Below are 24,608 nucleotides of genomic sequence, written 5' to 3' on the forward strand. Positions count from 1 at the left end.
TAAATATATTTTTAATTCACTACATTCCCGACCCTATTGGAATCTTTCTTTTTTTATTAGTAGGCAAATGTTCCTGAATTTACTTTCCTAGATTTTCTGAAAATCTTTTTGTAGGATTTGCTCAGAAGCAATTTTCAATTAGAAATTGCACAAACAATTACAAGGCAACATTAAATTAAACATGTCATTTTGAAGTAGAAAAACTGAAATAGTATTTTCTTGTTAAACATGCTCCAAAAATCAGTTTTTAACATCTAAACAGCACATTTAAAGCATATAATGGCGTTATTTTAGCCGCACGAGTGCTGGGAAGGCAGAAGGTTCTCTGGAAGGTTTTACGGCCGCTAATGGAGGAATGAGTCATGCGGGTTTTCCATCTTCAGGGTTATTTTTGCTGCTGTATTTCGGGGCGGGACTCCCAGAGGCGCTCTCTAACCGCAGCACAATAGTTTCATGTGTTTCCAGAGCCGCCGCACACCAGTCGCTGCCAGCAAACGCTCTTCCCAGAAACAGGGTTAGGACTCGTATTCCCAGCATGCTTCTGACAGACGTTCATTATGGAAGTGTTTCAGACTGTTTGTCTTACCGGCAAACAGGGCCACGTTGGCGTGTTTGGCATCATACGGGCAGCGCGCCATTCCGCTGATCTCATCTCCCACCGCATCCAGACTGTCCATCTGCAGGAATGAAGGGAGAGGTCAGAGGTCAAACCCACCCTAGCCTTCAGCGTCTGAGACTTTCACACACTTAACAGTCTTGTTTTTAAAGCTCTTCCTCTCTGAGGCCGCTTGTTTCGCTGGCTATTTCTATCTTGGCGAATCTGAAGACGAGCGCTCACAATTAACATTCCTCCCAAAATACACTGAAACAAACACGGATCAGGAATGTTATGGTATTCCCGCTCCACAGCATGACAGTGAGGAAGAGCAAACCAGGAATCTCAGCGATTAATAAACCTGTGACAGAGTCGGTATCTGTGATTATACCACACAGATCACAGGATCAAATACAGCGTTTACTTTGACCTCAGACAATAGATCTTTCCCTTTCTTTGAACAAAACTAATTCTAGAAAATGCCGGATTCGATCTTATTCCTACAACAATAAAACAAACTCACTTTAATTAAACAGAAAACTTTTATTAACACAAATCAAATGGGTGATGTATGGAGCCACACATGACAAAGATATATTGAGAATTACTTGCTAATATTCGACTCGTTCCCTCGTTTGATTAAATCATGGCCTCACTGTACTAATTCATTCCCCCTTTTGATTTAATTAGAGTAAGGGAATGATTTATACAATATAAAATGAATGCAACATCTACACAAACGAACAGAAACATCCTCTCAACTACAGGATATGACACGCTGTTCTTTAAAAAAAGACTAAAACACTGTAGATTGGTCAGCAGATACAGAAGCACAAACATTAGGACATTTATGCAGCCTGGACCAGCACAGAACCAGTGTAAACCAGTCTAGACCAGCACAGAACCAGTCTGGACCAGACCATAAAGCCGTCAGGATGAAAGCATGCGCTCCGATCCTCTTCGGGATAGTGACGGTCGCTCGTTCCGCCCGGCAACAGCTGATGTAACGGACACCAGCCGTAAATCCAGCAGCTCGGAGCCTGGCCGCAGATGGTTCTCAGGAGGAGGCCGCGGATCACAGCACTCGTTCAGGAGAACATTTGTACGCTGATGATTAAAGTGGGACGACTTTGGCCCTCAACAGACGCTGTTTTCAGAGCCGTGGACAGTAGAGCGGACACAACGCCGCTCGAGGGCTTCCAAACACCAAGTGTCCGCGGGGGAAATCTGTGAGCGTCTAGTGCTGCTCCTGGCAAACGTGCTTCAGCATCTCTGTGCTGGACCGAGCCAGTTATTAGACAGCGACGGCTGGCAGAAGATCTTCTGCTCGTTCTGTGTTTCACCGACTGCAGAGCAGCAGATGATGGGATCAAATCGAGCACAAACACTGAATGAAACTAAACCAGCCTTTCTCGATCTCCCTCACAAACACACTGCTGATCTCAGAGCTGAAGAGTGTGGACTGTTCCTAACACGGTTCACCAGTCACTGGTCAGAAAACACATCCCAATCTGACCCTGACACAGGGATCCTGCACGATTAAGAGTTCACGGCAAGCTCTAAATCCCTAGTGTTGGGGTAAGTTTAAAGCTGCTAAACCATTAGTAACATATTAGTAAACATATAGTATGTAAACAAACGTTTATTTTGAATCGATTAATAGCAACGAATCGTTTTGCAGCCCTAGGCAAGTTTATTTTAAAAGTAATGGTTTACAATGTTGCGTTACCTCATTCCTAATTGCGTTACTTTTTATAGAAAGTAATACATCACACGTTACTTTTGTGTTACTTTTTGTCACCTGGGTTTGCTTGGGTTTTTTCGTGACTTGTTTTTTTTAAAGAAAGTAGAATTAAAATGAACTAAAATTTGAAAAAAAGAAAGGTTTTAAGAAAACTTTAAAAGTTAAAACAAAATTAATTAATTAAAAGAAAAGCAAAAATATAGAAAATTATAGGTAATTTATATGTAAAAATAATTAATGCAATGTAATAATATAGCTACAAGCTTTAAGCACATGCTGAAACAAATATAATGAACTATTTCGCAAGCCTGTAATCACCTAAATCAATGATTAAAAAGAGCATTTTTGGCATTTTGGCAGATAATTTACTATAAAAAGATTTGTATTTTTTTACTTTTATAACTATTATAATGCCACCTACAGCCCGATCTCTTTAGATGTTAGCATGCGTGTTTAGATCAGCTAGTTTGGTGAAGTTTTGAGTTAAACATCGTAGACAAGGTTCTGATGGTGTTTTATTTGCTCTCTCTCCATCTGTCTTCGCAGAAACGTCTCTGATCTTTCCAGCAAAATAACTCAGCTTTCAGACTTTCCTGAAGACACTTCAGATTTATTCTGGCATTACAAGTGAAAAACACATCTTCAGCTTTCTGATGAGCCGAGTCAGTGTTTCGCTCTCTACAATACTCAACCTAGGTACTTTTGATACTCGTTTGTTTTTCTTTTTGATGTGTTCTCTTCTAAATAATAACCTGGATTTAATAATAACTAAAGCAAAAGAAGGACATCCCACAGCGGTCATGTTCATGTTAACTCTCAATCACTCACACACTCTTATCAATCTCTGACGCTTTCATTCTGTCGTCTGAGTATCAAATGTGCAGCCGGGCTGAGGTCAGAGGTCAGAGGTCAGAGGTCACGCTCACCTTGTAGGTCCGGCAGGACGGGTTGAAGGCGTTGGTTCCGCAGACGAACAGAGAGTCGTCGCTCTGCTGAAGCAGGACCTTGATGAAGTTATGGCACTCGTCCTGGAACGAGACGAGAACTTATTACATCATATCTGCTGAATGAGACCCAACGCTTGTTTCTTACTAATTCTGGCTGCTGATTCCAAAAATAGAGTCTGTTTTGCTGGAGCATGCCACACTTTCTCACTAAATATTATGCCTTTCATAGCGTTTGTGCTTTTACAAGCATTTGTGCTGTGAACTAGTCTTTTATTCTCAGCAGAAAAACACCACGGACACATGATTTCTGTCTGCTTCTGAGCCAGATCATAACTGTTTGTTCAATTCTCAGCCTATTATCACATGCATGACATCGTTTTATTATTAGTCCTGATTTCAAGGTCAGAATTATGTCCAGAGACAGATGAAAATGCAAATATGAGCCAGATGTTTTCTGCTTTTACTGCATCCAAACAGAGACAATATAATAGATAATGTTGAGAAAAAGCGTATTAATCCTAAACGTCTTCGTAATTGTTTCTTTGTATTAAATAGATTATTTAAACATTTATCTAAGTTAAGTTCAATGATGCATTTTGTACAAATATTTGTCATTTGGCTTTTTTTTATTTTCTTAAGTGCTTTAAAGCTGATATATGTAAACTTTAATGCACTTTTTTTTAATGTTGCTTAAAACTATACATAATTGATATTTTTGAACTCCCCATCTTTAAATGTCCTAATATTAGGCCTTTCTCTGCAGATCGGCAGATACAGAAGCAGATCCGTGTGATGCGTGACATCATCACTCAGCCATGACATCATCGCTCCTCTGTGACATCATCATACCTTGTGCTTTCCCTTCATCCTGCAGGTGTCCACATCGGCCTGTCTGGACTTCCACGTCAGCTTCTGTCGACAGCAAATCAATGTCAGATCGATAGATTACAGCTCTCTGTCACGGCTGATGATTAAACTACACGCCGCTCGATCGATCCTCATCAATCAGCCGGTCTCACACACACACACACACACACACACACACGTGACAGCGGCTCCTGATGGGATAAAGCTCTTAGAGAGATAGAGACGCTTGCTTCGTTTGCTGCCAGGTAATTAAGAGCAGCACAGAAGTCTATGCTCAGACTCACCTTACTGAAGAAGATCTCCTCGGTGTCGGCCGTCTCGATGTCCACCGTGTAAATGTGATCCCTGTGAAGACATTCACACTTTCATTCGTCTTCAGCTCCAATATCAGAGACTTTCCACTTTAGTAATCACTATTACAGCATCAGGAACATTGATCAACGACGAGGAATAGTCCCAACACTGCAGCCTTCTTCATGTGGGACGTCTACATTAAACACTGCATTATGAGCCGTTTTGTTCATGTGGATCATATCTGATTGGTTACAATCTACAGATTCTGATCGAAGCAGTTTTTTAAAGAAAAACAAAAAACAGATTTGAATAGAAATAGGCGTTTCAGAAAGCAGATGAACGAAGGTTTGTTAAGAGACTTTGAATCGTGGCTAGACAAAGGCAATTATTAAAAACATTTTAGCTATTTGAAATCTGAAATCGATTAAAAATAAAACCAGGTGAATGAAAATTAGAAATGTTGTAACTAACGTAAACAAGTTTGAACAGAAACCCTGAAGTTAAAGGAAACACACAAACTCAACTAAAACAAAAAGACTACAAATAAAATACAAATTCAAATAAAAGTTCATTTTAAATATTAACAACAGTATACAAATAACACTGTGCAAAAGTTGTAAAAAAAAAAAAAAAAGGTATATACACATAAATACAAAATATAAACTAAATGACATGGTATTAACAAATTTATGGAAGAACATTGAATTTTCCAGAAAGCCATTAGTTGATGAACTGCTCAGATTCAATAAACTCTAGTGAAGCTTCTCGTGTTCTGCTCATTTCTTCTGATTCCAGCTGCTGAGTTGGTGTTTATATCTGTGTAAGACTCTCTTCCTGCAAACAGAACGTGTTTTGAATCTGATCCAGCGTTCAGACTTCAGATTAATTCAATCGCATCTTCCTCGCTCCCTCAATCTAATAGAAAAGCCATTTGTGAAATGAATGCTGTCGCTCCGTTGATCTCAAGACCAATGAAACTCCTCAAACGTTATGAGAAACCCAGTAATTAATCACAGAGTGTGTGTGTGTGTGTGTGTGTGTGTGTGTGTGTGTGTGTGTGTGTGTGTGTGTGTGCGTGTGTGTGTGTGTGTGTGAGGGACAGAAACACTCCTTCAAGCCTCCAGCATTATTAATCAGATCAGCTCAATTAATCAGAGTTCCCCAGCGATTGTGTTTCTGATGGAGTCACAGGTACGGTGTCGCTCGCTCTCGTTAGTCTGATTCCATCCGAGCGTGTAATTACTGCTCATCTCAGTGAGACGGATGAACTTCTTTTATTCCAGATCTGAAACTCCTCAAAGCTCAGATCTCGGAGACGAATTAATGTTCAACACAACTTTTCAAAAGACAAAATTAAGTATTTGAACATTTGATAATTAAGTTCCATTGTTCAAATGTGTCATTAAGAGATTCATGCAACCTGCAGGGGAATAAATTATAAATTAATTAATTAATCAATCAATATGCATAGTGAAAAAATCAGGTCTAGAAACGGCAAGATATTGAATTAAACACAAAATAAACTGAAATTGTGTTTTCTTGTAAAACGCACTCTAATAATCTGTTTTATGAAGAAAGAAAACAGCAGAAACACAGAATCATGTTAATATCAGCTCCAGAACACCAGCGAGACTGAATCTGTGCAGAACTGATGTGTGTAATACTCCAGGAGGACAGTAAAGGGTTAATAATGCATGTTCTCACTTCAGTTCACGATCCACAATAAAACCACTGGCTCTGAAGACAAGCTTAAGGAAAGTTTTAGTATAAACAGTAGTAAAAGAGTTGGAACTTCACCATGAAACACAAATATATATATAATTCTCCTTTAACTGAAGATTGAGTGTTTACTATCGTCCTTCTGCATTACTGACACTATGCTCCTGTTTAATACGGTAAAGTGCTTCGACTCAATCTGTATTGTTAAAAGCACTCTATAAATAAAGACTTTATCTGATCAGATAAAAGCTCCAGATTTCTGTTTCTCCGAAGGAAAGACAGTGAACAATCCATCAGATCTGCTAAACATGAACTAAACACACACGGCGGTCTGGTGTGATGTGTTTTACTGAGAGCAGGTCTGATGTGTTTGTGCCGGTCGTCCAGGGCTCAACAGAGGCTCTTTGTGCGCAGGAATGTGCTTCTCATGCGTCCATCTGGTGGCCTTTTGTCAAACTCTCTCACTCTGTGTTCACAGAGAAAGGAGCTCATTAGTATGCGTCTCACACCTGTCAATCCTCCGCCGAAGCTCCGCCCTCCGTCACACACGAGGCCTCAGAGGCGGAGTCTCTCAGCTGTTCTGGGTTTCTCTGTTCTCATGACGGGGGGGTTTGGGTTGTTAAGGGACGCCTCGGCCGCAGCCTGAGGAATGTGGACAATGTCCCATGAGCACCTCACTGTGTGTGTGTGTGTGTGTGTGTGCGCGCTTCACATCACACTCTAGCTGTGTTTACAAAGACTCGAACTGTGCAAAACTGGAATACTGCATAAAACATTTGTGAACCAAGTATCGTTTCCATCCAGCGTGTCAAACAGAACAAGATCAGCTGGATGTAAGGATCTTTCAGGATTGTTAGACCGTTTTCTGCAGACGTGAGACCGATCTTATCAATAGTTGGAAGATCAAAACCAGTCATTTTCGAGTTCTACTACTAATCTGACATCTCTGCTGATCTGTGGAGCTACCAAACCTCACATTCATTTAGAAAGTCAGCATACTCCAATGACACAGCCATAAAAATGACATGCATTAACTTTAGAAATGTCAAACTTTTTAACCTATCTCAAGAACAGAAGCCTTTGATGTGATTTTCTAATAACGTCTCTTAGATTGTCGTCCCAGTTTAATGTTGATGATAGTTTTATGCACATGCTGGAATTTATTCAGCAAATGTGTTTCCATCGTATTTGCACAGATAAAAAGTTTATCCTAGTCAGATGTGTGCATTAGTTTTTTTTTACGCTCATTTTTAGGAATAATGCACATCTTGGCGTTTCAATCCAGTGTTCTTTTTTATGCAAAATTCCAAAATGCAAAATTCCAAAGACAGCAAGTGAGAATCTTCAGCTCTAGATCTGATCTCCTGAATCCACAGATATCAGAGTCTGAGACTCTTCACACAGCATCTATGTGGATAAACTGGATCATTTATCAATGCATTCAGTGCAAACAAACAAACAACAAAACTCAGCGAACCTACTTTGTGCATTACTTGATATAAGCCTTCATGGTTTAACACAGAAATATAGTAGAAATATAATAGTTTTTGAAGAAAAAACTAAAATCCTGAACCAAGTATTCAGAAATGAGAGTTAATCATTCTTTTTTCTGTATTCATATTAGAGCAATTTAACTGCATTTCTTTGTAACTGGCTTTGAAAAGTTGTGTCCAGTCTCTAAGAAACATTAGATGATTAATGTTTGAAGACTGGTTTATGCAGATCAGGACTTTCCTTCCTCTTTCTCTCTATTCTGCTGGGTTTTCATCACTACATTTGTGTTGAGCAGCATTGAGGTTTCAAGAAACAAAACAAACTGAAGGAAAACTCCAAAGAAAACAGAGGTGCTGAGTCTTTTACAGAGGTGTTGAGTCACATCAGTCACTGCAAGCCTAAATAAAGCCACAAAACAACAGAAAGCCCGGAGGAGCCTGGAGCTGGAAACATGCATCTTTCTACACGGCAGAGAAGAGAAGAACAGATCTAGTGTGTGAAGTGAGCACCAGAACAACACTGATCCACCGCTACAGCTTTCAAACCTCTCGTAATCAGAGATCTGACCGGTGGAGGGTTGAGTGGGCGGAGCCTCGAGCCATCAATCAATCAGAGCTCCAGCATTTTCATTAGTGGAGAATGAGAGGAGGCGGAGCCTACAGCAATCAATCAATCAGAGTGTGATCAGGTGTATCTGTGGCTGAAGAACACGCCAGTGTCTATCACCAGAGCATTCACATACACACTTAAACAGATAAACACTGCTTTCAGAAAATTATTTCCTTTGTGAAAACATAAACCAGGGTTTTTTGCAGCATTCATGAAGGTAAATTTAACACTTTTTAAGACACTTCATTAAATTAAACAATAAATAAATGAAAGGAAACACAATACATGTTCTATAAGAAACACATTTCCTTCTAACCCGTGTTAATTTATACCAGAGATACTATTACAGTTTTTATTTTTTTTTAATGTTTTATTAATTTTCATATTTTTTTTGTTTTTATATTATGTTTTAATTAAAATTTTAGTTAAAAGAAATTTTGCTGTGCACTTATTTTCTTTCTTATTTTCTATAAATCTCTATATCCTTTTATTTCAGTACTGAAAAGAAATGTTTAAGTTTATTTTATTTCAGGTTTATGGTTTTAGTTTTTTTAATATTACATATCTTCATCTTTATCATCAAGGATGTTTGGAAAAACAAGACAGAAATACTGATGAAGATATTCATGCTTTGCAGTTCATGCTCAATTTTACGCCACCACTTTATGATTTTAAGATTTTCTGCTCTGATTTCAGGACTTTCTTCACAGAAGGGCAAATTAAGAGACCCAGATAAAGGTCAAAGGTGAACTGACCTGGCGGCCACATAGAGAGTGCGGTTCATGAGGACGATCAGCTGGACGTCCAGTTTGTGCCGCTGTGTGTTGTTTCGTCCCGGTTTGTGTCCCACGAACGCTGGATATTGTTTGGTGTCTGACGGAGAAGGAAGAGGAACACAAACCTTATACACAGAGGAATAAAGCTGTTAAGTTTGTAGTTTGTAAGAGAAAGAACTCTTTACAGATATGAAAGATCCAAATGAGATGAAGTGCAATAAAATAAACTCTTAAATGTGTGTTTTGGACTCTTCTGAAATGATAAGGATGCTAAACTGACCTCAAAACTGACCAGTGCATGAAAACACGCTGCTTTAGTCTGTAGTGTCTTGCTTTAATTCATTATCAGCTTCTTATTAACTTGGGAAACTCTGTACCAGATTTAGAACATAACAGCCGATCGTGTTTCATGACGGAGAGGAAAATGAAAGCCTTTCGAATACAAAACAAGAAGCTGCTGTTTTAAGAGGAAATACATGGACCCAGGAGGCGTTAAGTGCGACTGTGTGTGTGTTTGTAAGTCTTTCATCCTGACAGAAACACAAAAGAGGATCTCTCAAGTCTCGACTCATCTACAGTCTCTCAGGACACCAGAATCTCGTTTCCCAGAGCCGCCGAGAGGAGAAGATGGCGGGACGAGAACAAGTGAGACGCAGTTACTCACAGTTGCTGTGTGAAATACTGATTGGCTCGGTGTCTTCTGGGAAAGCGGCTCCGGCCGTCTGCAGCAGCGTGAAATACAGCAACAAGGCCTGCGACCGCATGATTGAGTCCTGCCGCTGCGCTCGGTCTCTTCTGAACTCCAGCCTGCACACACACACACACACACACAATCAGCAGATCGCTTTAAATGGCTTAGCAGAACATGCGTCACACATCGATCGAGCCGCTGAGCATCATGGGTAAACTAAGAGAACTGCTGACAAGAACCTTAGCGATGGGACTGATGTACACGCTGACCTCTGACCTCGCATGCTCTCAGGGACGCATGAGTTTCCTTGTGCAACAAATGACCCACAAATCATTGCAGATCAGAGACGGATGCTGTTGCAAGGGAAGCTCAGAGCGATCAAACCTCACGCTCATGCATCGGTCCGACTCTTTGATTCGCAGCGATTATTCAAGCTACACTTCATTGGTTTCAAACAAGATCCAGGATCCATCAACACAAACTTCTCTTCTTAAGTAAGAGAGTCATGTTTGCAGTGAACACTGATATAATCCATCACACAACACATTACACACAGTGTGATTAATTAAAGCGACGCTTGACGAGCTGTGCTGTAACTGAGATGCCAGTAAAGAAGAGATGACACTTGTGTTAATAAACTAAAGCTGCTTAACATCATACTGACCAGCACAAACAAATGAAAGAGCGGATGACAAGCTCCTCGTTTCTGTGAGCCGCTCAAAGTCAGGTTTTACTAGAAAAGGGCCGAACGCAGCGGCTGGTTCATCTGCTCTTCATCACACACCGATGAATAAATAACTCACGCTGCTTTCAGCACACAAACAAGAGAAGACACACATCTACATATCAGACCAACACCAGCGGCGGCACGAGGGATCAACACAACAGAGGAAAACACTGCTGAAATTGATATTTATACATCATCTGAGTGCACAACATTTGTCTGAGATAAAAAAATCGAAATATTGAGAAAATCATCTTTAAAGTTGTTCAAATGAAGTTCTCAGCAATGCATATTACTAATCAAACATGAACTTTTGATATATTTATGCTAAGAAATGTACAAAATATCTTAAGTCCTTTGCCGATCTTTCTAAATCAGAAGCTTAATAAGAAGAATAAGAAGAAGCTTAAGAGCTCAGTTAGTAGTCTAGAATGTCACTGAATTTGGTAATTTTGGGATTAATGAAACAAAAGTAGACGTGTACGATTAATCAAATTCAAATCTGATTTGAGCTGGTGTTTGTGACTGAAATATAAACACAAACCAGCATAATACAAACCAGTTTAACTAAACTAACACATGATTACTATATTACTATAAATGAGAATTAATATTCAGTAATAAAACATAACATTCTCACAACTTCCGCTAATTATTATTTTTTTAAAGTTAGGACAAAACGTTTTTAAGTAATGTTTATGGAACATTTTTATTACTTTATGGTTTGATACACGTTCTCACACTGTTTAGAGAAAACCTTCTTTGATCAAAATCTTCTGAACGCTCTCATGATGTTATTTGTATTCCATCAACGTTCTAAGAAACATTTTTTGTAACCTTTAAATAACATTCTAATCATTAAAGAAAACTGGACGGTTTAATATTCTTGCAAAATTCAAAATACACTTTATATTTTTGATGAAAATAAAGTTTGCTGAATGTTGTAATAAACTTTTTTGTAAACTTTAAATAACATTATAATCATAGCAAGAAAACTGGACATTTAAATGCTTTAGAAACATCCCAAAACACTGTTCCTACAACATGTTTACAACCTAAATGTGTGTATGCTCTACAGTAGATCAGCACTGGATTGACCATCAGATGACAGAAACAACACAACTATAAATCCTGTTCATAAACACAGTGACAGCGATACGAGCACACGACAGGAACGACGGCTTCATGATCCTGTTACACCTGCAACTCAAACTCAAATCATGATCAGAATGAATGAACTGTGTTTCAGACAAACATAAATGCACTGAAGCAGCTTTAACCCACACTCAAACTCTCTGTGAATCTCTAGTTTTCGGAAGAGAAACGCAAACACCACGCTCCTGTGTGGCATCTGCTCCATCAAAACCACACTTTGAGTAGAGACACGCAGATAACCCGAGCCGAACTGAGCTTCCTTACAGCTGCTCTTAATTGGATCTGATGCTTTATAGACTCGTTCTCAGTCACTCACCCTCATCTGAGTTAAACATTACTAATCAGCAGAGACGAGACCCTACCTGAACCCACGCTTACAGACATTCACAGAGAAAACACCCAACAATCAGGAGAATACAATGCAAATCACGAGAATACATCAAATCAAATCAAAGTTTATTTTATAGAGCACTTGGCAACAAGCATACCCAAATTGAAAAAAATTAACACAAAGCGAAAAAATTAACAGATATTAACAAATCTAGGCCCTAACCTCCTCAAGACAGACCAACAGTGGTGCTATAGAGTTTGCATCTTTTTGTTTCAAAGGGAGATAAAGTTGTGTGTTGTCTGCATAACAATGAAATAAGATGCCATATTTCCTAAAAATGAACCCTAACAGTAGTAAATAAATGAAAATAAGATAGGTCCAAGAATGGAGCCCTGAGGGACACCACACAAGAGAGATGCAGAGGATGTCACTAAATCCCCAATGAGACTGAGAAACTTCTGTCAGACAAATAAGATCTAACCCACACACACACACGCACGCACACACACACACACACGCACACACACGCGCACACACACACACACACACACACACACACACGCACACACACACACACACGCACACACACACACACGCACACACACACACACACACACACACACACGCACACACACACACACACACACACACACACACACAGACTCGAAACAGCAGTCAACACACAATCATATCAGTGTTACTATCGTTAACTAAAACCAAAACCATGAAAAAAATTTAAAAAAACATTTTCATTACTTGGAATGAAACATTAACTTAAAATAACATAGAAAAAGCTAAATTTTTCATTCAGTTTAATATTATATACTTAACTAAAACCAAAAAAGAATATATATATATAATAACTTTACAATGTTTTCTTTGACTTCAGCTTGTTGCTAAAGCATAATTTCTCATTTTCACTGAATGTAGCTGTGAAACACTAAAATAACTGCAAATGGACTAAAAGTTGCTGATGCAGAAACATCACTGCTTCACACAGGAGCATCGTTCTCATGTTTCTCTTTCTCCCGAGAGATTTCCCGCAGCGACGGCTGTTCAATATCTCATTTCTGGAGCTGTGTCATGCAATTTTTCTAATGGAGATTTCTCATTAATTGAGCGTCTGGCCTCATAGATCACAGGTCTGTGCTTCTCAAAGGTTGAGCTCAGCGTCTCACTGCGAGGCCAAACAGCAATGCGGGAGAAAAACATCTCAATTGAATTGTAGGGTTACGTGATCCGCATGCAGCATTACGGAGCAGATCCACTCCTTCATTAGAGCCGGTAATTTAATTTTACACTTAGAATAATTGGTGCTAATTTGGAGCGCTCATGAGGAGAATATAGAAAGTGACGTATAGAGACGGTGGGACTGAGAGACAAAACAACAAAAGCAGCAATCATTATTCAGGACAGAGGAAAATGAAGTCACTTTACTGCTCACAACCACATTATACGTGCTCGTCTTTTAAAGTGCTTTAGAGAGAACATCAATATACACATATTAAAGTCAAGTTAGAATCATTTCAGAACCAAAAGATCCCTCAGGAGGAATAAAGCACAAATACAGGACACATCACCTGATCTGATGAGAAAAGATCGAGCTTGAGTTGAGATGTCAATCTCTAGATCCAGAGCTTCATTACAGAGCTAAAAACACCAATACATCAATGTGAAGTTTAACTGTATAGTATATATATATTAAGGCCATTTTTTTAGGGACAATAAATGCCACCAAACCAAACAGATAAACTCATCTACTTACTAGATGTCTTCAGAGTTTATAATTGCGCTCTTGCAAACTAGAGCTGAATTTTTCTGCAAAGGTATTTAGAAAGTGAATTTGTTTTGCATTTACAGTATGTTGAACTTCATGTGAACAGAACTTTCTTTAACCAGATGTTAATAAAGAGATAGCTACGTTTAGCTTTTTATTTCTGCTGTAGACTTCACATTCAATAAGGTTGTGCTTGTTTTTGAGGATTATCATGATGAACAAAACATGTACGTATCATATATTTCTGTCGGTCACAGAGCTTATTTTAATCCACTGGAGAAATCCTTCAAGGAAACCGGAGTCATGCTCGACTTATCACTGCAGCAACGTTTTGTTTTATTGAAGAATAACCGTGGTTAATTCACTTAATATACTGATGCTTCCAGAATCTGTTAATAAAGAGTTAGCAGCTCTGAGTTCAGGCTGATGTGTGTGCAGATGATATGTGTTGGAGGTTCATCTGCTGGATGGGGTTTAACACAAAGAGACTCAAAGCTGTCAGCAACATCTCAGCGGCGAGGATTACGTTCCTTTCAGATAAAACCCTCCGCCGCTGCAAAATAAACAGCAGCGCTAAAGCAGCTTACGCTCCTGATGCCACAAATTGCATTCTGATATGGCAAAGTGGATGTTTTGACGTTAAAATGGCCCTGGAGGATTCCTGACGGAGGAGATGAGCCTCCAATCATCTGAAGGCCTGGAGAGTTTGTGTGAGACGAACAAAGAGGAGTTATCACATCAGCCACAGGAGAACCAGCTTTAGAAACCAACATCACACACACACACACACACTCACACTCACACACACACACACTCACACACACAAACACACACACACACACACACACACACACACACACACACACACACACACACACACACACACACACACACACACACACACACATAGGTGTAATGGTTTTTATTCTGTAGAAACTGTATATTCTATGGTCCTTCACCAACCCTACACCTAACCCTAACCCTCACAGGAAACTTTGTGCATTTTTACTTTCTGAAAAAAAACTCATTCTGTATGATTTATAAGTGTTTTGAAAAATGGGGACATGGGTTATGTCCTCATAAGTCTCCCTCTCCTTGTAATACCTGTGTATTGTCTTGCAGTTATACTTTAAGTACTGTTTACTAAACTGCTAATAATGAACTTTAATTGTGTAGAAGTGGAGCTTTATTAATTAAAGATATACTGAGTATATATTACTGTGCTAAAGTGGAACTATTATTGTGAGTATACTTCAGGTATGATATTTAGCATTTAAAGTCCAATATTATTAAAAGATCATACGATCCTCATCAAGAGTGACATTAAAACACATTTTAGACTTAATATTAAGAAAGTATTACGCCAAGTAAAGTTTGAGTTGTCTGTCAGTAACTATGTTAATATATTTATATGAAATATGTGTTTTTATTGTATTATTTATTATCAAGATCGCAATTAAATTTATACAAAGCTACAAGGGAAATAATAACAGAAATAAATTATTATTGTTTATTAAAATACACTTCTCATGAGTAATACTACCACTAATAATAATAATAATAATAATAATAATAATAATAATAATAATTTTAAGGAATATCAACCTAAACAATTTTTCCTTCATGTTGTAATTTATACAGATATTTTGTGCAGCATCTTATTTGACCAAAAATAAATAAAAAAATAATCCTAACAATAATAATGAAATGTTTGTTGTAAAACAACTGAAAACAAATTACATTTGAACAATTCAATTAATCTTTCAAAGTTTATTAGCTCATTTTATTGATGATAAATTTGAATTAAATCATAAAACACAGAATCCAGTAACAATAAAATGTAAAACACAGAATTTAGGGGGAAATAAAAGAGATTTTATGGAGCCCTAAATTAAACACTAGATACTCTGTGAAGTTTATTTGTGAACAAACAAGTGATGTTCACATTCATTCTCAAGGGCTAACATGACAAAATATGGTGATAAATATCCATATCATACGATATTGAAAAAAATATAGTGATAATATTTTTGCTAGTATTGCCTAGCCCTGGTTTCAGTGACAGAACTCATGAAAATGATAATGTAAAAACACACAAAAGAGCAATTTAAGACCAATCCATCTCAATCCAGTGACACCAAGTCAATGTGAGACAAACATGAATTTAATTCCAGGAATAAATGGTTTTTCCCAGCGGATTAAATGAGCCACACACACATCCTCCACATATTCTCATCTCATTCAGACGCTTGTGACCGCGTCATTTATCATCGTTGACCGAACGGGTCACAGTCTCTGTCTCGCACAGACGCAGACGTAATATCTGTGAAGATACGAAGCAGGGCTACTATCAATAATCAAAACATTAGCTGAATTAAAATAGAATAGAAATAAACAGGAACTTATTTTATTTCAGCTAAATGACAAGGCAACATTTCTTTCTCTTTTTGTGTTTTGTTTAACTTAAAAAAACTAAAATAAAAATTAATAAAAAAACTATACAGACATATTTAAAGAAAAAAGAAATAGAAATGAAAGGATTGTTATAAATAACTATATCTAAAATCATAAAAAAAATGTAACTTGAAATAAGAGCATTTTTAACTAAAATAAAATGTATAAAAAAGTTACAAACTTTAAACATTAAAAATAAAAATATGAAATATCCCAGTTAGAGTGAACGTCTTGAGTTTGATTTGTCTTGACTTTTTGAGTTGAACTCTAAAACAGATTTTCTCTTACTTGCCATTATTTCTAAACATGTAGGATATGTTTAAGACAATATTCACCTTCATATATTCACAATATTCGTGTCCAGCCCAGGTGATAAAAAGTAACATAAAGCATTTCTTTCATACAAAATAACGTAATTAGTTACTTGTTACTTTTTTAGAGAGTAACACAATATTTGCACTGTATTACTTTTAAAAGTAACTTCCCTCAGTCAGGACACTGCATGAGCGATAAATATCTGAAGATGTTACAAAAACACTGACAACACTACTAACTTTATTTTCACCCAGAATATAATGTTATTTGAACGTCTATTTTTAATTTTCCAAGAACATTCAAATGCCATGTTTTCTTTAAAGGTTACAAAAAAAATTATTTTCAACCAAAATGTTTATCTGTAATATTATTTTTGTTAACGTTTTCTCTCAACATTGAGAATGTTCATCAAGTACAAATAACATCATAACATCATATTCAAAGAGAAGGTTTTCCCTCAACATTATGAGAACGAATATCTAATATTAGTATAAGAACGTTCCAGAAACGTTATTTTAAGAATGTTTTGTCGTAACATTTAAATAACTTTAAAAAATTGTGAGAATGTTCCCTGTTCGCTGTAGCACAGGTATATCTGTAGAAATACACAACAATATATCGTATGAGTCACAATTATACATTTCTCTTTCACGCCAAAAATCATTAGGATATTAAGTAAAGATCATGTTCATGAAGATATTTAGTGATTTTCCTACCGTAAATATTTATTGCTAAGAACTTCATCTGAACAACTTTAAAGATGATTTTCTCAATATTTCGGTTTCTACTCTGTTTAAAGTGAGCAGTGAGCATCTGAGGGATCTGAGGGAAGCATGCTGTGTTCTTATAAATAAGATGATGAGCGTTTAACGGATGTTTGATGTTAGAACCGGAGCACGAGACGCTGTGTGTTTGTGCTGCTGAGACTGAAGCAGGAAGCACATCAGGACACACAGGAAGTCCAGACAGCGGCGGTCACGAACAATGAAGTGTGTGAACGCTGGAGGTCAATCCCAGACAGCGAACGCAGCAGATTAGCGTCTCTATCTCTGAGGGAACAGACGCCCCTCCAGCGCGGCTCCTTTATTTCTCTCAGCCGGATTAAAACACTCCATTAGGAGCAGGAACCAGTCGCTCGCTCTAAAAGCGTCAGCGTTCCTGTTGAATTCGTTCCTCACATCCCACACCACTCCTCCACAACACACACATCCATTCACACACACGCTTACTAAACCAGTTATAAATACGAACCCATCCATGATACTGACAGAAGGCCACCTGCTGCTCTTCATTTGACTGTTTTCTATTCTTTCTGTATAACTCTATTGTTAGATAGACACAAGAACAGCTTTGTCCCTCAGGATCTGTAAAAACTGATCCAAACTTTCATCTGTAAACAGCACATGTACACATTCACACTTCTGTTTTAGACCTCATTTAGATCTCTAAAACTGAATGTTTTGGTTTAGAAATATTTATAAGGTTTTGTATTCTATATGATTTCTGAACATATAGGATATGTTTAAGACAATATTTATTCCATGCATCTTATATGCAAAGATATTTAACAAGTGATGAAGGTCAGACCTCGCTTTAAGCAGATGGTAAATTGTAGTTAGGTCTTAAGTTGACTGGTTATAGATTCAGATGTTGTTTGCCTTATCACTGAGCACAGAGAAGTTTCTCACAAACTCTTTCGTGAGGAGAGTAAATGATGGCAGAATGCAGAGATCAATCCTGAACACCTGAAGCGCTCCTCGTTCCTCGTCCCGGAGCCGAATAAAGCCGCTCTTCACACACGGATGGGTATGTGGGTCAGGACACGGGGTGATTTGTGGTCAGTAATGGGGTGTCTTTGTCTGTGTCTCTCTGGGAGCCTCTTTCTCAACGGCCTGCTCACGTGACCCACACTGACGCCTTTGTCCAAAACCTATTGAAAACCAGTCTGAGCCAGGACCACCAATTAGCGGAGCCCCATGGGGTCACACGGCCCCCTCAGACAACTCCCAGCATGCACTGCAGGAGGAGATCCAGCTTATCTGTCAAACGCTCCTCCGTAAGACGAGCCGTGTGACCGCGAGCGAGAGGAAGGAGAAGGTGACGCCAGCGCTCACATAATCACGTGTGATTGTCTTACACATCCACCTCCGTCATCCAGAGCACTAGATGAGATTAGCGGAGGATTCGGCCCTCGAACAGCCTCTCAAACACACAGACAACACGCTAGCAACACGCTAGCAACACGCTAGCATGCTGGGAACGCCACTCGGTCACACACTCACAACCTACAGCAGATAAAACAAGTAACAAGTAGAGGAACTATTTCAGTTACTTTTCTACATTTCTAACAAATGTTTTCAACCTATAATCATTTTCAGAGCTTTTAAGCTCAACACTGATAACAGTCAGACTTTAGAATCGTTCGTCAGTTGAATTAAGATTATAAGATTATAAAGAAATAATTTTATAAATTAAATTAAATGTAACTTTTTACTTTAAGATTGTTCTGGTCAAATAAAAAAGGTTAAATACAGATTTAAAACCATAACAAGAAACACTGGCATCTTACAGAGCATTGAGAAAAACTGTTAATCTTAGAAAATAAAGCATGATAATCATAAACGCTACAGAGCTAAAGCACATCAACTTCGTGCCGATATCATACCTTCAATGAAAGAGTAATATTATTAACAATAAATGTTCATTCTAAATCTAATGTAATCATTTCCAACAGGAAATAGCTCTTATGTCGAGCTTTCTGTAAACAGGCCAATCAATCGCAGGAATCCCACACAATCACACCTGACAAACTTTAATGTAATACAGCTGATCCTCCTCGTGACCTTTGACCTGCTTTAGCATGTGGGAATGTTGCTGGGAGACATGCAGCTATTCAGCAGCTGATGGAAACATCCATTAAACGGATGTATGTTCCTGCTGCTGCTGTTTAATGAAGCCCCTGAATAATTGCACCATGATTCTTCTTTAGCTTTAGGGCTCATTTAATTCTGGACCAGTGTGGTTGGGTCTCTCTCACTTCTGTATATTTAACCCAAATAAGAGGAAACGTTTCAGTCAGGCAAGCTTCTGAAGGTCTTGCATTTGATTATTACAAGGTCTGAAGATGAGAAACCAGACAGACGCCACTTCCTGTGGCCTCGCGGGTCAAATGTTGTGTCTACACACACACACACACACACACACACACACACACATTTACTCAGCTATCTAAATGGGCACATTACATAGACATCAGTTGGTTTATATATAACTACTGCTATAAATTATAAATACTGTAACTTAACCCAGCTAACACATAAATTATAATAATGAGACAGGATACAGATTTCCTGAGTTTTTAATACTTAATACTGTAATAAAATGGTAAGAATTTGAAATCTGAGACTTTGTTTCATATCAGAACTAACTAAGCACAAGTGCTACAATGTTGCGTTCATTAACTGAATTGCTATAATTTTGTAAAAATTTGAATTGATTGAAATCAAGAAATCTATATTTTTTTAATAAACATTAAAATCTAATTATATTTGGGGTAAAAAAAAATTATAGAATGTTGTAAGAAATGTCTTTGTAACCTTTAAATAACTTTATAATCATGACAAGAAAACTGGACATTTCAAAACAATATTCCCACAATGTTTTTATAAACTATAAACTCAAATTAACATTATTTACAATTTACAACATTATTTACATTATGTACTGTTTCCACAAATGAAGACAAGTTTTGGTCAGGTTTATCTCATTTGTGGATAAACACACATCTCTAATCTACATTTACGAAAGCATACGACCAAGTAATTCAGTTTAGCATCAAACGTTTAGTGCTGGAATCCAGATTCTCACAGCCTTTATTAATTCACACTGTACGTGATCTACAGACACAGATGAGACGCAGATATTGAACTCTTCTGACGATCATGTTTTCCTCGTCTCTGTGCAATCGCAGTGATTGTTCCTCACACACCATGCATTGCTACATGGGAAGTTCCACATGAATCGTGCTCTTGTTAACCGTTTAACCATTAAACAGTGGCTTCACATTAACTAGCAGCGGCAGTGAAGCGAACAGCCCGCGCAGTAATGAAGCTCTCCGCTCGTTTGATGAGGCTCAATTAAGCCTGGTTTATTTGACACACTGACACATTCCACACGGACGACTGGACGATGAACGACTGCTTTCATTACAGTAACCTGGGAATAAATACACAGAGCATTTAACTCATAAAAACTGTGGAGTCCTACAGATGAACGCCTGCGAGAAGAAGCAGAAACTGAGTTTCTGAAGAACCCACCGGATGGTTCTTGATGAAATTAGGATCTTTACAGAGGAAGCAGGTTCTGAAAGGGAACCAAAATGGTACTTTTTATTGCAAACCCCTTTAGAAACTTTAATTTGTTGGAGTGAGTCATTAGACTGATTCAGATTGTGGGTTCATTACAGTGAATCATTTAGAGAGTCGTTTGTTCATGAGTCAGACTCCACTGCTCAAACTGTTCAAAATAAATCTTCTTTTTCGTTCTTTTATAAGATCTGGACTCCGTCACATGGATCCGTGTGTTCATGTGAGTCGCTGTAGATGATCATCACTTCACACATTACGTCCTGAGAGCTCACAGCAGCATGCACTGAACACCACAGAAACTCCCTGAAATCAATCCCTGAATCAGACACCTCCATCGAACCCAACACACGTGTCCGAGCGCCATCTGATCTGCTCACGAAGCTCAATGACTGACTTCCAGCAGATCCGGAGCATCAGATAAACCACGCGACAGACTCGTTGTGTTCCTCAGGCTTGTGCAGCGTTCACCGATGAAGAATCAACATGCTTTAATTCACAACCTTGGATCTGATTAAGACCGGACACACAGGAAGCCAATGTAAAAACATTAAAAAGTTAATTTATTAAATATGATGAAAATTATATAACCTAAATAATATTTTATACAGGTAATCAGTCGGTATTGAGGATCTTTAAACCTTTAAGGCATTTACATTTTTAGTAATCACTTTGAAATAAGTCTGTCAAGTAAGCGTTAGGGACAATACTTTGCTTTTCTTGTTAAAAATGTGAAATTAGAGTAGCATGAACTTCAGTTTATTTTAATTCTGCTTCCTTATATTTAAATTCTGTATTCTGTTTCCTAACTCAATTCAAATTCAGGAAGCGAACTGATTTAAGTGCCATTGACCTGAGATTCGAGTAGAAACGCTAGGTACTGTTCTTACAGCTGTGAATGTGTTACTGAAGAGCTGATATTAGATTTTCTGGTTTTAAGTTGGCATAAAACAAAAGACATTGAAAAATTGAAAGCGTGGCTCTCAAATGTATATGCAAATGAAAATTAGCTCAATGGGCGGAGCTTACGAGCACTAAATGATTGGAGAAGATCCAGTTATGACATCAAGGTCAGAACATTCTGAAAAAACGAAAAATGCTTGGATGAATCATTCATAATCAGATCAATAACACGCAGGTTTAGTTTCATTTCATGCCAACTTTAAACCATTAATTCTGAGATTATAAACAGATGCCTTGTTCTGTAACATAAAACCAAGTCGACTAGTTAAAACAATCCTTGTGTGGATATAAAAGAGCAAACTCGGTGACACAACACACAACCTCCACTGTGTCCATTTACAAACAACTGACACGCTTGTCCAAACCATTCTTGAGCAGCGCAGCGATGAATGAAGGCATTGTGTCGCTCACATTCCAGAGTCACGCCGTCTTATCATGAAGCGCTGTTTGTTTGAGCTCGTGAAGACGGCCGATCAAACACAGGTGTGCCACGGCTCTATATGTAGGTCAGCTGTTGGTGTGTATATCTGGAGACTGTTGCTGCAACCCTTAAAATTAGCCTGCAACAGCACAAGATGGACGACCGGCTGTTTGCTGACGCTGAGATTCTACAAGCAGCTACCGTTCAGTCTTTCTGTGAACCATCTGATGATTGTGAGGTAGAAACAGCAGCACAGAGACACGTCTGTGATGAAAGAGCTCATGGGAGGCACATGTGGAACAGATCTTTTGTGAGGTGATAAGTGCTCCAGCGTCGCTCCTGATGGACGGGTCCGAGCCCAACACTGCGAGCCTGGTGGTCACAAAACACCACATGGATGCAGTATGTTCCTGTATGTACTGCATTGAGTCTCAATCACTGCCTCCGTGTGTTTACATGCTCGTGGAACGGCAGGAAAAGCTTCATCACAAAGCCAACAAGAATAACAAAACATACGCAAACAAATCAGTGCGATTATGAGCAGTGCGACGCCGGCCGCTAATCCACAGATAAACCCTTCAGATGAGAATCAGCCTGAGGAACCGAAACATGCTCCAGGAACCTCATCAAGACCTCATTTCTATCAGAATGCCTTAAAAAATATATATTTTTTCAATTATGCAAACATTGTGGGGATATTACTTTTAATGTTCTCTGAATGTCTAATTAGAACTATTTAAAATAACCTTAGATGAACATCCAAATGAATCATTTCCGAAAAGAAACTTCAGTATCGTTTCAAGAACATTATTAAAGACCAGAACTACCCAGCTAACAAAAATACGTTCTAAGAATGTGTTGCCAGTTTGTATATGTTTAATCACAACGTTATCATTGCAGTTAGTGTTTGATAACGAGTCATTTGTAATTAACTAAATGATTTTTACTGTACATTTCTGCCATAGTCACCACTAATATCCCACTCCTAAATGTAATGTAGAAACTTCATCATTTCTGTAAAGCTGCTTTACAACAATTGGTATCGTGGAAAGCGCATTACAAATAAACAAAAAAAAATTGTTTACAAAAAAATTTTCTTGATTATATAAATGTTATTGAACACTGCATTTGATCATTTTCCAAATATTATGATAATTTTCCCTTTAATGTTCTCTGAATGTCCTAAGACAATTAGTAACATTTTAAAAATGTTAGAAACAGTTCAAAAATAAAAAATAATGTATAAATATTGTTTTGTGCTAATATTTTGAGACAATTATAAAAAATAAAAACCATAAGTCCATCTGAATATTAAAAACATCCAGTTTAAAAAAAAATTATGTTTCTTTTCCCTGTTTATATGAACGTTAAGGGAACATTTTATTTTGCAAACATTATCAGAACGTTACTTTTGAATGTTTAAGTGTTCTGAAACTAGTAACATCTAAACAACATTGACCAACATCCAACTCCAAAAAACAGTCCATGTATAGATAGTTTTTGTGTTTATGTTTTAAGAACATTATTAAAGACCAGATAACTCCACACACAACAAAATATGTTCTAAGAATATTGAGCATTAAGTTATGAACACATTATTTCTGAATGTTCTCTGTTAGATGGGAACGCTCCTTTAACTCTAGATGATCTAGAATCTGTGCTCGTAATGATCTAGACTCTGAATGCTGTTCTTCAAAGTGCTCGTGGACGTTATATGGATGATGTTTTAATTGCAGCCTCTCACAGAAGCTCCTCCTGCGGCTCAGAGATCGTCTCATGAACTTCAAAGCCTCGGATTCAATCGTGTGTTCGTAGTTCAGAAGCTCAGGTCAGTAAATCACAGCCCAGTGACAAACGTCTCCATTCAGAGAGTTGAGAATATCTCATGATTAAAGCGTCTCACTCTCTAAAAATAACCACAGCGAGGTGAGGATCTCAAATCTTCATTTACTCGCCCTCATGTTGATCCAAACCTGTATGACTGCACAAAAGAAGATATTCTGAAGAACGTTGCAGTGTTTTTCCATATGATGAAAGTCAGTGTTTGGTTTCTAAGGCTCTTTATAATATTTTCTTCTGAGTTTCACTCAAGAAAGAAAGTGGTACAGGTTTGGAACGACACGAGAGAGAATAAATGAATTATCATCACAACTGTTACAGAATCCAGAGTAAAGCAGCACAAACATGTTTGTTCAGAGATTAAAACGATCCTTCAACCATACCGTTAACACGAAGGAGTTTCCTGCATTGATTTTTCTGCTGTTTTTCCTGTATTTTGTGTTAGTTTTAGGGTTAACTCTTTTATTATATCGTATTATGTTCAAATTCTGCATACAAAATGTATGTTTACCAAAAAACCCAGATAGAT

General features: G+C 37.9%; 1 protein-coding gene across 7 annotated transcripts in view; it reads right to left on the bottom strand.

Annotated features, from left to right (window-relative positions):
- Positions 1 to 24,608, bottom strand: part of LOC113106918 (semaphorin-6A-like) — a 51,323-nt gene that overhangs the window by 23,077 nt on the left and 3,638 nt on the right. For all 7 annotated transcript variants that reach the window (XM_026268964.1, XM_026268959.1, XM_026268960.1 and 4 more), the window contains exons 2-7: positions 9,710 to 9,852; positions 9,025 to 9,142; positions 4,438 to 4,498; positions 4,136 to 4,198; positions 3,266 to 3,367; positions 587 to 677 (exon numbers count right to left, since the gene is read on the bottom strand). In XM_026268964.1, coding sequence (XP_026124749.1) covers positions 587 to 677; positions 3,266 to 3,367; positions 4,136 to 4,198; positions 4,438 to 4,498; positions 9,025 to 9,142; positions 9,710 to 9,809 — 535 coding nt within the window. In that variant the 5' untranslated portion in view covers positions 9,810 to 9,852. The remainder of the gene's footprint in view (positions 1 to 586; positions 678 to 3,265; positions 3,368 to 4,135; positions 4,199 to 4,437; positions 4,499 to 9,024; positions 9,143 to 9,709; positions 9,853 to 24,608) is intronic.

This window comes from Carassius auratus, chromosome 8, assembly GCF_003368295.1.
Source record: "Carassius auratus strain Wakin chromosome 8, ASM336829v1, whole genome shotgun sequence".
Classification (NCBI taxonomy): domain Eukaryota; kingdom Metazoa; phylum Chordata; class Actinopteri; order Cypriniformes; family Cyprinidae; genus Carassius; species Carassius auratus.